The sequence below is a fragment of the Plasmodium knowlesi genome, assembly GCF_000006355.2.
Source record: "Plasmodium knowlesi strain H genome assembly, chromosome: 9".
In the NCBI taxonomy this organism is placed as follows: Eukaryota; Apicomplexa; class Aconoidasida; order Haemosporida; family Plasmodiidae; genus Plasmodium; species Plasmodium knowlesi.
Genome location: NC_011910.2, coordinates 1340264 through 1355053, shown reverse-complemented (window position 1 = coordinate 1355053; position 14790 = coordinate 1340264). Strand labels below are relative to the sequence as shown.

Genomic DNA, 14790 nt, shown 5'->3' with positions numbered 1-14790 from the left:
CAAAGCACGGTGACCTCTTTAATTCGTTTTTCCAGGTGAAATTATAATTCTCCATTCTTTTGAAGCAAATAAAATAGGACATCATTTTCGCAAGTTTTATTTAAAAATACACAAACTGGCGTTTTTTAAAAGTATCACAACACAAAAAAAAGAAAAAAAAAAAAAAAATGTGACACCATTTAAAAACTGTAAGACACGAGAAAAAAAATAAAAATAAAAATAATAATATAATAATAATGAAAATAAACAAAATAGCGGTTGCCATATTGGCCATTATTTGAGGTGCCCCCCGCGGCAGACTTCTGCAAATAGCTATAAGCATCATATATATCGCTCTTAATCGCGCTTATTCTCTTGATAACAAAAAGATAAAGAAATACAACCTACTAAAATGAAAAAAAACTACAACGGTCCCATTTGAAAAACTGTAAAAAAAAAAAAGACATATTTTTCTGCAGTTATTTCGAAATGTGTCTCATATTACAATTTTTTTTTTTTTTATGAACAAAATTTTGAAATGAACAATTTTGAAATGAACAATTTTGAAATGAGCAATTTTGGATAGTTTATTTTTTTTATTATTTTACAGACAAATTGTTTTATAGCTGAAGGTAATGGCTACTTCCTTCTACCCACAGATTTGCGTACAGCTCTTTCAATTTTTTGGCCCGCTATATCCACACTGATTTACACATAGATGGGATGCCATCCAACGAGGTGTAAGGGAAGATAAACCAATTCGTTGCAGACAACATGTTGTTGTTCAATTCTTATGGGTTATTTTTTCGTCTTCTCTTCAATGTTCTTAATGTCGTTCAAATCGAAAATTTTATTTTTGTTTTTTTCCTCTAGACAATCCCGTTCACTCTGTTGTATTTTCGTTGCTTCCCTTTGCTCTTCTTCTTCGCACATTTTCTTATATTCGGAGAAGCTCATTATTTCCTTCTCATTCACATCGTTGGTCAGCAGTTCCAAAATCCACCCATCGCTTTCCGAATTTCCGTTCATTAAATTTACGTTGTCGACTATTTCGTTATTGATGTCGACAATTTGGCCACTGATGGGGGTATACACATCCCCCACGCTTTTAACACTCTCAACCGTTGCGATACACTCCCCCTTCTTTACGTACTCATTTATGTTCTGCGAAATATCAATATACACGATTTCCCCCAATTTTTCTGTTCCATAATTGCTAATGCCTATTTTGCATTTTACGTTATTTTTCTTTTTCAATTCGGTCAAGTCTTCATCATTTATTTTGATGTATTCATGTGACTTTGTATAATACGTAATGAGTCTGCTCACCTTCCGTTGCGCGCAGAGGGGGGCAACTCGCGCAGGGAGGAAAGGTCTTTTAAGCAGCAACATTTTTTGCGCGAACATGCTTTTTAAACGTTCAAAAGGTGAGACGGAAAAAAAAAAAAAAAAAAAAAGAAAAACACAAATAAAAATGACAAAGCGGCAAAGAGGTGAAGCACTTCTGAAAGCAAAAATATACTACCTTTTTTCAACACCAAAATGGCGATACACTTACGTGAAAACACCTATAACGTATGTACTTAATTCGAAATAAAATGCAAGTCCTTTGCTTGATTTTTCTTTCCGCACAGCTTAGCGGAACAATGAATTGCGTCAAAAATTTTGACAAATAAAAAATTAGCCCATTTAATTCACATTTTTATATTTATCCTAGCAAAGTTGTTCTTTTTTTTTTTTTTTTTTAGAATGGCGTGCTTCCTAAAAATTCTTTGAATCGTTATATTTGCTTTGCTGTTGTAAATTAATATGCACTATTTTATTTGGGCCATTTCGTTTCATCTCATATTTAAGTGCATATAAAAACTGGCCAATATTAGTACATGTTATAGAATGCCCATTTTTTTTTTTTTTTTTGTTAATATTCCATAGGCAAAATAATGCATTAAACTGCGAAAGGTGGTGTTAATTTTGTGGGTGATTAAAAATACGCAAAAAAAGGATCGCCCCTAGGAACATAGCAAAATGGAAGTCATCCTAATGATGGAACATATATCTTGTGGGGGGAAGATCTCGTAATAAAATATTTTAAATAATTGGCCAGGTTTGCCTCCTTTCATATGACTTGAAACCAATGGCAGAAGACACTTAGACATTCGTTCTGCACTATATCTTCTGCCCTTCTCTAAAAATATCAGGCCGCATACACATGTTGGCCGCTCTTAAGCGAGCTTGCACGTGCACTCTCTTCACCACAGGGTTGTCGTTTCATTTAAAAGCATTACAACAGTTTTTAAAACTTATCACGTAAGTTCTTACATTTCACGATAATGCTTTTATGATAATTCCAATATGCAAGGAAAAAAAAAAAAAAAAAAAAAGGATAATACGCTATGAATTTACAAAACATCTATATAGTATACTTATATTACATTTGCTGCAGTATGACCTATTAAAGCGTACATGTGGAGACGTAAAAAAAAAAAAAAAAAAAAAAAAAAAAAAAAAAAAAAAAATTAAAGCTACAAATGCAATGAAATCTTCCAAAACGGGTCCTACATTAAAGTGCATATGTATTTATGTAAGTGGTCGCATGAAATGAATCGAACACTCGATCATACATGCACACGGAAGGTATGTACACACACGTGATGCTTAAAGAATTAATTTTATCATTTAAGGTAACACCACTAATGTGCAGCGTTCCTACGTTTTGGAAAAATAGAAAAATTATTTTTAAAGATAAAAAGCGAAATGACTTGTTTCAAAAACAACGTCGTTAAAGAGGACGCGTAACAAAACTGTAGCATAAAATAAATACTACAAAGGGTGCTTACGCGTATGTATGCAGGGAGGAAGAATTTCCAATTATGTGCAATCAATTGTTCGGAAAAATTATGGCTCCTCGTTATTTTGCTTTTTTGTGGCAAAAGTTTTCAGCACTTCCTCCACATAGCACAGTGTGTTACACCTCTACGCCTCCTTTATCGGTGCTGGCCGCTTCAATTAAGGGACCAATTAGCTTATCGTAAAGCTGGCAAACAATTACTGATCCAACAATTGGGGCTAAAAGCGGAACAAAAAAATAACACTTATCTTTTGTGAAGGCTTCGGATCCGTAGGCTACTAGGGAAAGTAATCTGGCGCCTAAATCTCTTGACGGGTTAAGGGCAAATCCGGTATTTCCACCAAAGCTTAAACCTATGCATAAGATGGTTAATCCAACTACGGCACTGAGTTTTAAAACATTAAAATGTCCACATACGTTTTCATCAATCACTAGTAATATCACCAGCAGTAAAATGCCTGTTAGTACTAATTCGTGCATGAAGGCACTGGTATAGCCTATAAATTCGTTTTTCCCTGTTTCCCACGCAAACTCTGGGATGCTTTTGTTGTTGACAAAGCCGTAGTATAGTGCATAGACAGATGCTGTTGCTGAAAATGCCCCCAAAAGTTGCGCTACAAAATATAGTGGTATTTTCTTATAATCAAATTTTTTAATCGTGGCAAAACCTACAGTCACAGCAAAATTCAAATGTGCGCCACTTAATTTGGCTGCTGTCAGAATGCCAAAAAATACACCCAAACTCCATCCTATACATAGTCGAAGCCAATCATCCTTATTCTTCACTGTGTGGTAATTTGCTGTGGCACCTTCCCCCAGGAACATTAGGACAAATGTCCCCAAGAATTCTCCCAAGAATTCCCTGACCATGGGATTGAACGACTGGACTTGCATTTTGTACGGAACTTGCAATTTCAATTTTAATTTCAACTTCAATTTTAATTTCAATTTAAAATTTAAAAAAGAAGGAAATTATAAAGTGAAGGGGAAAAATATATAGTTGGCAAAATTCTGGGGAAAAAGGAAAAAAACTTAATATATGGGAAGTAAAAATTGTGCAATATGTAAAAAAAATTTCCGCAAGGGTATAAAAGCAGACTGGGAAAAAAAAAAAAAAAAAAAAAATTTTAATTTGAAAAAATCGGAAAAAAAAAGAAAAAATTAGTTAAAAATATAAGGTTAAAATGGGAAGAGGTTGTTGCATTTTTTAGGGTATAAAGGATCCACTGGTCAAAGAATGGAACAAATCTTGGCGTTTTGTTAAAAATCTGCCTGTATGTGTTATGTATACATATGTTTACAACATTCCATGTTATTACGCATATTATATTATGCATATTCAAATGCATTCGGCGTCTCTTCTTCTCCTCGAGTGTAATACACACAAGGCGGGAAATTAAATCGGACCCGCTCATCCGCATGTGTGTGTTAAAAGAGATTTGGATATTTCCCCCTCATGCGAAACGCATGTCACGGAGGTGCCAATTTCCCCCCAAAATGTCTCTCCCCCCGCTTATAGTATTACACACTTTATAAATGCACCTATGCTCAAATGAGTTCACTCGTGCGTGCAAATGAAAATGCGATGGAAAAGGACAATCAAGGAAATTAATAAAATGCTATTTTGTTTCTTTTCCCATTTTTTCATTGTATTATCACAAAAATTTCCGTTGTATTTTTTTACAACTTTTTAAAAATGTACATCATGTTCGCGTTTTGGGATCGCCTATGGCGTACCCCAACGAATTTGCACATTCAAATCTGGGGGAATTCGTATGAAAAAAAAAGTAAAAATGCGCTAAAATTATGCGCGTACACAACTTGCTCGCCCATCCGACACGAAAAGACTAACATCGCGCAGTCCCAACACTGAAATTCAAAAATGCACTTTGCAGCATCATGTATAGTTTGACTGCACGTGAGGAATTGCCTACCACAATTAAAAAAAAATTCATTCCGTCTTATGTTTACTCGAACAGGTCATGCCAAAAAGGCAACACTTTTTTTTCCCCTCAGAGAAGGAAAATTTACGCTTATAATTTTGAAACAAACAGGGTTATTTCATTTTCGTGTAACATGTCTTTTATGTAGGGAGGGAAAGAGAAAGGAGCGTTTAAGTGGGAAAAAAAGGTAAAATCTGCATATCCACCATGAACAATTATTTTATTTTATTTTTTTTTTTCATACTGGCAGTTTGATAGGCGGAAAAAAAAAAAAAGTGTTGTCCATGTGGGCCCCCCTCGAAAAAAAAAAAGAAATATCATTTTGTGCTTGAATTGGTACGTAAAAAAAAAAAAAAATATATATTCCTTTCACATTTTCCGACTTGGCATATTTCATTGGCTAATAGGTGCAAAAATGATGGACCACTGAGGGGATATTCTCGTGCTACATACTGCGGTGATTAGTTCATCTAAACAGGACATAAACACTTTTCCAAGTGTGCACTGTTTCCCCCCGTGTGTACTTGTATGACACATCAGCGCAAGGTTCTTTGCAAAATAGGCACCGATCTGATAACTCTTTTTTTTGTGCCAATTGGGGGATTCATTTTCTTACTCTTGATGAAACGAAGCATATTACAGGGATGACCGTCTACAAATGCATAAAAAGGAAGATGCACAAAATGGGGGTCTTCTGACTCGGGCGAAAGTGGGTTCAATTTTTCCACCCCTCATGACATTTTCCAAGCGCGCTTCTTCAAAATGATTCAATGTGCACATGAATGAGATCACCTTCTATTTGATGTACACTCACGGAAATTCTACCGCGCGCGGGCTTCCACCCAAACTGCAAATCACGCCGTAACACCATACTTCTTCTGCAAGCGGCCACAAATATTCCTCCTAATAATTAATCCGAGTGGCTTCTTCTTACTTCGTGTCTTAAACCCATCTCTGCATTTTCCCCAGAGTGAGCACTTTGGTCTTTTGGTGTGTTTCTTACTTGTTCCTCCTCCATGCGGATGCTTGGAAGGATTCATGGCAACTCCCCTAACAACAGGCCTTTTGCCAAGCCATCTGTTCACTCCCGCTTTGCCTAAAATGCGCATGTGTCTTTCCAAATTAGAGACTTGGCCAATAGTTGCCCAACATTCCAGTGGGAATTTTCGAATTTCCGTTGATTTCAATTTTATCGTTGCATATTGGTTGTCTTTACTCAGTACTGTGGCATAAGTACCAGCTGCTCGTATTAATTGGCCACCTGCCCCTGGTCTCATTTCAAGATTGTGAATGATGGTCCCCACAGGGATATTCTTCAAAGGGAGGGAATTCCCAGGGTTGATATTTGCATATTTACTTGCAATAATTTTATCTCCAGGCCTTAACAATAGAGGAGCCAAAATGTAGGACAATACCCCGTCCTCATACTGTACTAAAGCTATATGTGCACTTCTAGATGGGTCATATTCTATTCTTAATACAGTGCTATAGATATCCTTCCTCGACCTTTTAAAGTCAATAAATCTTAACCTTTGTACATGTCCCCCTCCTCTATGTCGTGTTGTGATTTTCCCGACATTATTTCTCCCTGAATTTTTGATCCTAGGGCATGATAATTTTTTCAGTACTCTCCCTTTGTACAATACTAGGGGATTATTTTCCAGAAGCTTTTCTAGCCTCTGTTGCTTTGCCATCGTGAAGGCAGTCAAAACATCTGGCTTAATTTCCTTCTTAGGGAAAAAGGTTTCAAAGTCTATATACTCGGGTATGTTTCTCTTCATATTTGGAGAGTACATGTTGGCGAAGCACCTTCTAATAAGCGCATAGGGGGGGAGTAGTATTCCCCCCACGGTTGTTCTGTTCATTAAGGTGATGTGCGCAGGTGTAAACTTTAGGATCCCCTTTTCCCAAAAGGGTTTAATTTGGTGTGATGCGTACCATGGCGTGGCACATATTTCGGGGCCGCCATGCATACATGTAAAAGTGAAGGAGTTGGAGAACCAACAAAGGAGGAACACATTAACTTGTGCAGCGGGTTAACTTTTTCAATTGCTGAGAAAATTTCCGTACCTCGGTTTTTACTTGCCTCGAAAAAAAAATATCCCACGAAGGTACGAACATGTGCATGCGTACATATGACTATATACATACGTGCATCCTGCGCGACCTCCGCTCGGGCGTTCCAAGGAGGGCGCATTTTTTTTTTTTTTTTTTTTTCAGAATAAGCCGCGCTTAATAGAAGGCACGTGCAAAAGTTATAAAAAAAAAAAAAAAAAAAAAAAAAAAACCGACCTGGTAAGATAGCGTAGCGTACAACGCAATAAATGGCTAAAGCAAAAATGATAACGCTAAAATGAAACATGGGAGAAAACGCCATACGCGGGATTCTTCACCACAGGCATAAAAATAAGTGAAGAGAGGAATCCTGCATACAAAAGGGCATCTACCTAAATTAGCCCCTATACATTTATATATAAAATATACATATATGCAGTACGAATGGCACGACGCATAGAATGAAAAAACTCAGCAGAATTCCAATGGTTACAAAAATACCACCAGCATCACCCCATTTTAATAACCCCTGATGAATCCTACCCAAGCAGCTATAGAACTGTTCCAGACCCTTTTTTTTTTTTTCTTCATATATAACCAAGTTGCCGTATGATGTTGTGTGCATTCTATCTAGGAATACTACGTAGAGACAAAAAAAGTTAGATGAAATGGCCAACCGGACGGACATCAGCGCCATCAAAATCTTTGGCTCCAATCCGCAGTACTTAATATCGAATATTATACGGAGCAAAATATATGAGAGCCCCTACTGGAAGGAGAAATGCTTTGCCCTCACATGTACGTTTAAATTGCGCCCTCCTGTTAATCACTTGTACTTTGCAACCGTTTAGATGATATCCTTCTTCGTCCAATGATAAGGGGAAAAGGACCACAACGGGTGCAGTACAGAGCTATCATGTGAATCTAAATGCAAATGTGCGTGTAAATATGCAAATGCGTTTATGTATGGTGCTCTTCCTCACCAACACGTGTGTCCCTTTTTTTTTTTTTTTTTTTTTTTTTTGCTTGTCCCCTTTGCAGCCGAATCAATTATCGACCAGGCGGTGAACCTAAAGTACGTTGGAGGAACCTACGGAGGAAACAGAAAACCAACTCGGTTCCTCTGCTTAGTGCTGAAGTTGCTACAAATACAACCAGACAAAGATATAATCTACGAGTATATAAAAAATGAAGAATTTATTTATTTAAGAGCTCTAGGCATTTTCTACCTTAGATTGATTGGAAAGAGCCTAGAAATATATCGGTATCTAGAACCCATTTTATTTGATTACAGGAAAATGAGAATTAGGTTGCAAAATGGCACCTTCGAAAAAATTTACATGGATGTATTTGTGGATAACTGTTTAGTTATGAATAACTTTTTGGACGTTGATTTTCCAAGCCTCACAAAGAGACAAGTATTGGAAGATAATAATTTACTAGAGAAGGTTAATTTGGACTACTATAAGGAGTTGCTAAATATTTCCTCAGGCAATGAACTGTTTGAGAATCAAGCCAAGGAAAGAGGCGATGATCCCCCTGGTGGGGGCTATGAAAAGTGGGGGAAGAATCGGGGGGGAAATAGCACCCCAAGTAGTGGCTATGGATCGGGAGGTGGTGGCCATGTGGAGAGGATAAAAAGGAAAGAGAGATATGGGTACTGGGAAAGAGGTAGACAGAGGCGCAGGGACAGGGAAAGCCGCGATCGAGATACGGATACGGATCGGAGCTACTCCCGCGATCAAGATAGAGAGAAAAGAAAACGGGGAGAAAACAAACGAACTGAACACAGGAGGCACAAAAAAAAAAGACACTCTGCAGAAGGGCGAAAAAACTACTCCACGAGTGAATCGCCCGAGACACGCAGGAGAGAGAGGAAGAGGCGATACGAGCGTGAAGACTCGGATAAAGAGAAAATAAAAAAAAAGGAAAGGAGGAAAAGGGAAAGGAGGGATAAGGAAAGGCAGGAAAAGGAAAGGAAGAAAAAGCAAAAGCAAGAAAAAGAAAGGAAGAAAAAAGGCGATTCTGATGTCGAGGAAAATAAAAAGGATGATGCATTGTCTGTAGAGCGATGGAACAAAATCAGGAAGGAGTTAGGCCTGAATCCGCTCCAATGAATATCCTCATTCGCATTATTCGCCTCACTCGCATTTGTTCCCTTTTTTGTTGCACACGATATGTGTACTCTATATATTTTAATTTTTTTTTTTTTTTTTTTTTTGTGTCACTTTTATATTTTTTGCAAAAAGTGAGCAGCTGCTTGAGCACCCACAGAGGGTAGGCGGCACATATATCGAAGTAGGGGAAAAAAAAAAAAAAAGAAAAAAAAAAAAAAGAACGTGTAAAAGGGATAGAACAAAACTCTAGTTCTGCCTTTTTATGTCTGAAAAGTGACTCAATTTGGACCCCCGATCGATTAAATTAACGATATAATTTTCAAAGTCATTTTTGTTTAAGTAAGAAAAGCTCTTGTCATATATCGTGTCGTCCTTTTGATCATCCCCTTGTAATGGTGTAACTGGGTGAGGCTTCTCTATGTGTTTACTTATATGCGTCCAGACATAATCAGGCATAATTCTCTCGATGGGAAAAACTTCCTCAAAAAAGTATATGCGTCTTGTGTAGGCATGGTTCACAGGGTTCATTCGCTTAAAGTCCACATCGCTAATGTTCCAGGTGTTGGTGGGGGCACACGCAAGATAGTTCATTTTGTTTGGCCTTACAAAGGTGAGGAGCGAAATGAACAAGGTAAGCAATATTGCTACTATCATAACGATGAGTTGTGCGCAGGCCCAGAAAAACCTCCCCGATTTTCTGTCCCTAATATTATTTGCTTCTCTTTTTGGTGCGGTGTTTGTGAATACAGCTTGATAAGTCTCCTCGAAGATAACTTCCCCTTTGGAACTTCTCCCCGCTGCGATGGATGCTCCGATTGAGAAAGGATCCGAATTGGCAGATCCATCTTTACCATACGAAGCGGTCCGTAGGTATGGATGGACAGATGATTCTTCCTGTGAGAAAGGCGCATACGGATTAGAGGAGTGGTGCCTCACAACTGTCGTCCCCCTGTCGAGGCAAAGATGAACATTGTACAGTACATTGCTCAAAACGATGGTAAGTAAAATTTGTGGAATAAAAAACTTCGTTAAGAAACACCAATGAATTGTCAACTTTTGGAAAAGGAAAACTGCAAAGGGATGTTCTTCCCTTTTTTCGAAATCGTACGTTCTCCTTCTTCCATGCAAAATTCTGTTCAGCCTGATCCTTAAAGTGTCCACGTTAAAGATGTACAACAGATAGAGCTTCTCCCTCAGTCTCATATTCAAATTGGCAATGTAAATAAAAAAGGCATTCACACACACAAACAGAAGTGCACTCACCAGAAGAACTAATCCAAATGAAAAAAGAAAAAAATTGGGAAATATATACCTGTGGAGGTATAGGATAAATGGAGATACCACCCACATCGCAATGAAGAGGCAAAATATTGATTGGCAAGAAAAAATACGTTCTTTTTTTTTTGAAGTAGGAGAACCACTTATTATGCGTCCTCCCCGTTTAGACGCATAAGTCCATGCAACGCAAACCACTTGAGCAAATACCACAAACAGATACACACAACTGGACATGGCATATTTCATAATTAAATTTGTGTTGTATCCAGAAGGAGACAAATTAAATAGCCCTAAAAGGAAATATCCCACAATCACAAACAATGTTATAACCTTCTTTTTAATGCCTTTAAACTTTCTACTCTCCTTTAAGACCAGTATTATCCCCTTCAAATGGAGAGCAGAGGATGTAAGTAGGGCCAGGAAGGAACAGAGGAAGTAGGTGAAGGTCATCATATTTGGGAATTTCACTTTTGATAGAGAAGCCATATAAACGATGAAATTGTTAATTGATTCTCCTTTTTTGGAAAACAAATCATGAAGAGAGCAAATGCCCTCAGGTGATCCATCATACCTTGGTGGTATCATTATGTCAATGGTTCCTCTCCCAGTGGGATCACTACGCAACCGATGTACGCACACGTAGTAATGTACGATGTGAATGGAGATCCCGACGAAGGATCCCAACACGACATACCATGCAGATACAAAAAGGTTATCGCCAATATTACTGTAGGAAGAAAACAGGTAGTTAATTCCTGTACTGCAATTTAGGGATACCAATACCAGGGTACATACTTTTGCAATAACTTCAAAATTTAGGTAAAGGAAATAGTCAGTGCTGAAAAATATACTTCTATTGGTTACCCCGTCTTTATGGTGGGCCCCTTCTCCATTGATATCGAACGACCTGTTTGACTTCAATTGGTAGGAAAGGACAAAAATTTGAAAAAGCGCTACAAGGAAGAGGAGGAAAAATGTATACTGCAGGCATTGCGTTAGACACATTCCCTCTACCCTTAGCAGGAAATACAAAGTGAATGTAATTAAGAAAAGCGCCCCGATTCTCCATGCTAACTTTACTTCTTTGGAGAAGAAATGGTGCAACTCCGAAATGGCATCGGATGTGCAGTGATCCCGTGTGGGAGTAATTTCACTCAGAATGAACCCCTGCTGTTTACTTCTGATTTGTGTATCTAAATGGACGAACCCTTGGCCCGGATAGAATAAGTTTTCGGGGGAATGCCACCTAAGGGTACCATTCCTTCCCGTGTTAGTCGTCACCCAGGTGCATTTGCCATTCCGGAGACAATCCCCTCTGAGCGGGATCCCTTCACATTCGTTCAAATTGGAAGGAAACGTTTTTCGCACCGACGTAACAACAACGATCGCAGTGTCCACAGTGTCATGAGCACTTCTCGATAGTATACAAAGAGATATGATCAACGAAGCGATTGCCACTCCTCTGAACTTTTTTTTTAAAAAGCTTAAACCATTAATTATGCACCCTTGAGATAATTGACCAAGGGCATACTCCATTTGAAGAATGGGCAAACCGATAAATAGGTAGCAGAACAGGAGAAGCAACAACAGAAGAACGTAGTCAAGAGAGGAGCTGATTGGGGGCATGTCTAAGTATAATTGCGCTGTTAGTGACGCACCTATGCACGAACAAACAAATTGACAAAGCGAACTCCATCTGTCTCGCTTATTAATTCTTTTTTGGTTAAAACTTATAATTTCGTTTTTTAAAACTTTTTTAAAATATATTTCAATTTCTTCTGAACAGAGTCGCTTCATATTTTTGCTGGCACTTCGTTTGGGCTCTCTTGATTTGTTTCTTTTGTCTTCTGCGTTTGTTTTTTTTTCCCAACTTCCACTTAACCGAACTTTTTTGTCGACCCTCCTTCCATTTTTGTGCCTTTCTATCTGCAGCCCGCACTGTTCACTGCACACATTCGAGGTTGTGCTACCTGTTTGGTTTTCTTCTTTTTGGCTATTTTGCGACCAGTTCTCATGTTTGGAATCTTCCAATTCGTCCGCACTGTGCTTCACCTGTCCGTGCATTTGGCGTTCTTCTTTCAAGTGATCCTTCCTACGCCTGGTGTGTGTGCACTCCTTCTGGTGCGTCTGGCAATTCTGCACTGGTTTCTCTTCCACTTGCTTCTCCTGCACCTGTTCCTCTTGCACTTGTTTCTCCTGCACCTGTTTCTCCTGCACCTGTTTCTCCTGCACCTGTTTCTCCTGCACCTGTTTCTCCTGCACCTGTTTCTCCTGCACCTGTTTCTCCTGCACTTGTTTCTTCTGTACCATGTGGACGCCCTTGTAATATCTTCCAACGAGGGGGTCCCCTTTTACCTCCGCCAAATTCTGCACCATGCATATGTAGTCCTCATTACAAGCGTTCATTATTTTCTTCTTATCAATATCGTGGTAGTTTAAAAAGTGAATGTTAAAGTTGGACATGAACGAGGGATCCCTGGAGTCATACAGTTTCTTGCAAAATGAGAAAATTTGTTTCTTTACTTTTTCGAGGCATCCCTTTTTCTCCTCTCCGATTTCATCCCCTCTGTTCGATTCGCTTAAAATTCCTTGACTCCTCTGAAATTTGGACACCCCGTTATCTCCACTGCTTTGGTAGTTGTCATTTCCCAGTTGACAATTTTTCCTTTGACTAATAACTCGAAAGAATTGGGAGGCGTAGGATTTTGAGTCTTCGTCATCGTCGTGGTCTCCTCGGTAAAAAGTATCATCACCATCGCCGTCCCCCCCATGGTTGCCTTTCCCCCTTGAGAGGATACCCCCTTTACGATCGGGCATTCCAAGTATGAGATTCTTTATTCGACTAGTCCTGGATTTATACCTCCAAGCATCGTATCTCTCCAAAGCAAACTTCCCAACCTCCTCCACACCGCCAACATCATCATCAGAGTCTGCACCAATTTCATCTTCATAGAATTGTTCTGATTCTAACTCAAAGTTGTTGTCGTAAAAGGGGAAATTATAATACTTAAAAAAATCCTCTCTAGGTATAAAAATGCTTCTCCTTATTTGGTCATAATCGCAATTGTTCTGACAATTTAGACTTAATCTGTTTATGTATTCTTGATAGATATCACTGTATGCAAAATTGAGGCACATGTTGTAGAGGCTATTTTTTAAATCATTTGGATACTTACCTCCTGGGGTGTTGAATTTTTGTCGCTTTTTTTTTTTTTTTTTTTCTGTGTAAACAGAATCATTTGGGGCCCTTCCCCCTTTTTCGGGGTACTCCCTTGTAATCATTTTGGAAACGTCTGCAAATAATTCGTTATCGACTTTTTGTTGGTGTGTGCAGTAGCACTGCAGGAAGTTATCACTCCTGTGTATGTCTTTGCCGGAGGTATGCATGTGTATGTAAGACATATGCACGTCTTGCTTTCATTCCATACTACTCAATTCGGTTTTTAACAGGCTCCCAAGAATTGAGACATTTGAAATGGATTTGCAATATTATCGATTTCTTTTTTTTTTTTTTTTTTTTTATTTCTTGCACCAGGGTAGTTGTTGTAAGCGGGAAAAAATATGGAAGAATTTAATCTGCAGCGTGCCATGCATATATGATGAACGTGCTGCAAATTTGTACATTTTTCCATGGGGGGGGGGAGGGAAGCACAAGACAATCTTTTAACACCATTCGAAATTTCCACCCCTTCTAGCAATTCATTTTAAATTTGCACGAACAATTCCTGCACGTCCCTCTATTTTTTATTTCTGTGGATGTGGTGTCTCAAGCGACTTTTGTATGTGTGCCAGAGTAGACAGTGTGAAGAGAATTTACTATACACTTATTACAAGTGTTTATACTACAAACGTGTTTGACGTGCTTATGTGTACATTCTTTTCCTTAAACATTGCATGTGGGGGGGGGCATTATGGACACCTTGTTAATGCTCACCCATGTGTAAAACTGCTTTCTCGAAGCTGTAAAAGAAAACACCCTTATGAGTTGTGCTCCCGATGCAAATGCCTTGGTGCACCTGATTTACACACACCATTGATGCGCTTCGCAGGTGTACCTCCCACCCCCCCTTCCTGGAAACACACTTGCACTGAAAATTTATGATGATGAAATTTTACTTCAAAAAAATTCTCTCATTGTGGTTAGCACAGAAGAGAATCACTTTCTCGCACCACTCAGTAGAGCAATTCATCAGGTTTTTACTTTGCGACGTTCAGGGGTGGAAACAAAATAGTGACAAATGCGCTACGAAACTGAGGTAGACATTAAGATGGAGTAATAACGTGTAGAGAAGAAAAGAGGGAGAAAGAAGAACAAAGGAAAGATGCAAGACGAGCAATGACCAAACAGTTGAGTGCACATGGGGTAGTGAGATCTTCACCGTACAACTGTCTTGATGAACTTTTACGAGAAATGTGTAAATGTTTCGTAAATCCGCGTTCCTAGCTTGCGCAAGGTACATATTAATACACATGAAGAAATATTTTTTCTTCTCACCCCCCCTTAAAATTTTTTTTTTTTTATATGATGTACAATTTGGAATGATAAAAAGACGCTATGGAGCAAGGGTAA

The 14790-nt window shown here is 38.5% G+C and overlaps 5 protein-coding genes across 5 annotated transcripts; 1 reads left to right on the top strand and 4 right to left on the bottom strand.

Moving 5' to 3' along the window:
* Positions 1-777: 777 nt before the first annotated feature.
* PKNH_0931100 (glycine cleavage system H protein, putative) lies at positions 778-1371 on the bottom strand (the record flags this gene model as incomplete). The annotated part of the gene is made up of 1 exon (XM_002259299.1): positions 778-1371. The coding sequence occupies one exon, from the start codon at positions 1369-1371 to the stop codon at positions 778-780; it is 594 nt and encodes a 197-aa protein (XP_002259335.1).
* Positions 1372-2944: 1573 nt separating this feature from the next.
* PKNH_0931000 (aquaglyceroporin, putative) lies at positions 2945-3721 on the bottom strand (the record flags this gene model as incomplete). Its single annotated transcript, XM_002259298.1, has 1 exon — positions 2945-3721. One exon carries the CDS (start codon positions 3719-3721, stop codon positions 2945-2947), a length of 777 nt encoding a protein of 258 aa, XP_002259334.1.
* A 1903-nt stretch (positions 3722-5624) lies between these two features.
* PKNH_0930900 (50S ribosomal protein L2, putative) lies at positions 5625-6635 on the bottom strand (the record flags this gene model as incomplete). Its single annotated transcript, XM_002259297.1, has 1 exon — positions 5625-6635. One exon carries the CDS (start codon positions 6633-6635, stop codon positions 5625-5627), a length of 1011 nt encoding a protein of 336 aa, XP_002259333.1.
* Positions 6636-7493: 858 nt separating this feature from the next.
* On the top strand, positions 7494-8942 carry PKNH_0930800 (pre-mRNA-splicing factor 38A, putative; the record flags this gene model as incomplete). Its single annotated transcript, XM_002259296.1, has 2 exons — positions 7494-7623; positions 7867-8942. The coding sequence occupies 2 exons, from the start codon at positions 7494-7496 to the stop codon at positions 8940-8942; spliced, it is 1206 nt and encodes a 401-aa protein (XP_002259332.1).
* A 246-nt stretch (positions 8943-9188) lies between these two features.
* Positions 9189-13622, bottom strand: PKNH_0930700 (amino acid transporter, putative; the record flags this gene model as incomplete). The annotated part of the gene is made up of 1 exon (XM_002259295.1): positions 9189-13622. One exon carries the CDS (start codon positions 13620-13622, stop codon positions 9189-9191), a length of 4434 nt encoding a protein of 1477 aa, XP_002259331.1.
* Between the last annotated feature and the right edge of the window lie 1168 nt (positions 13623-14790).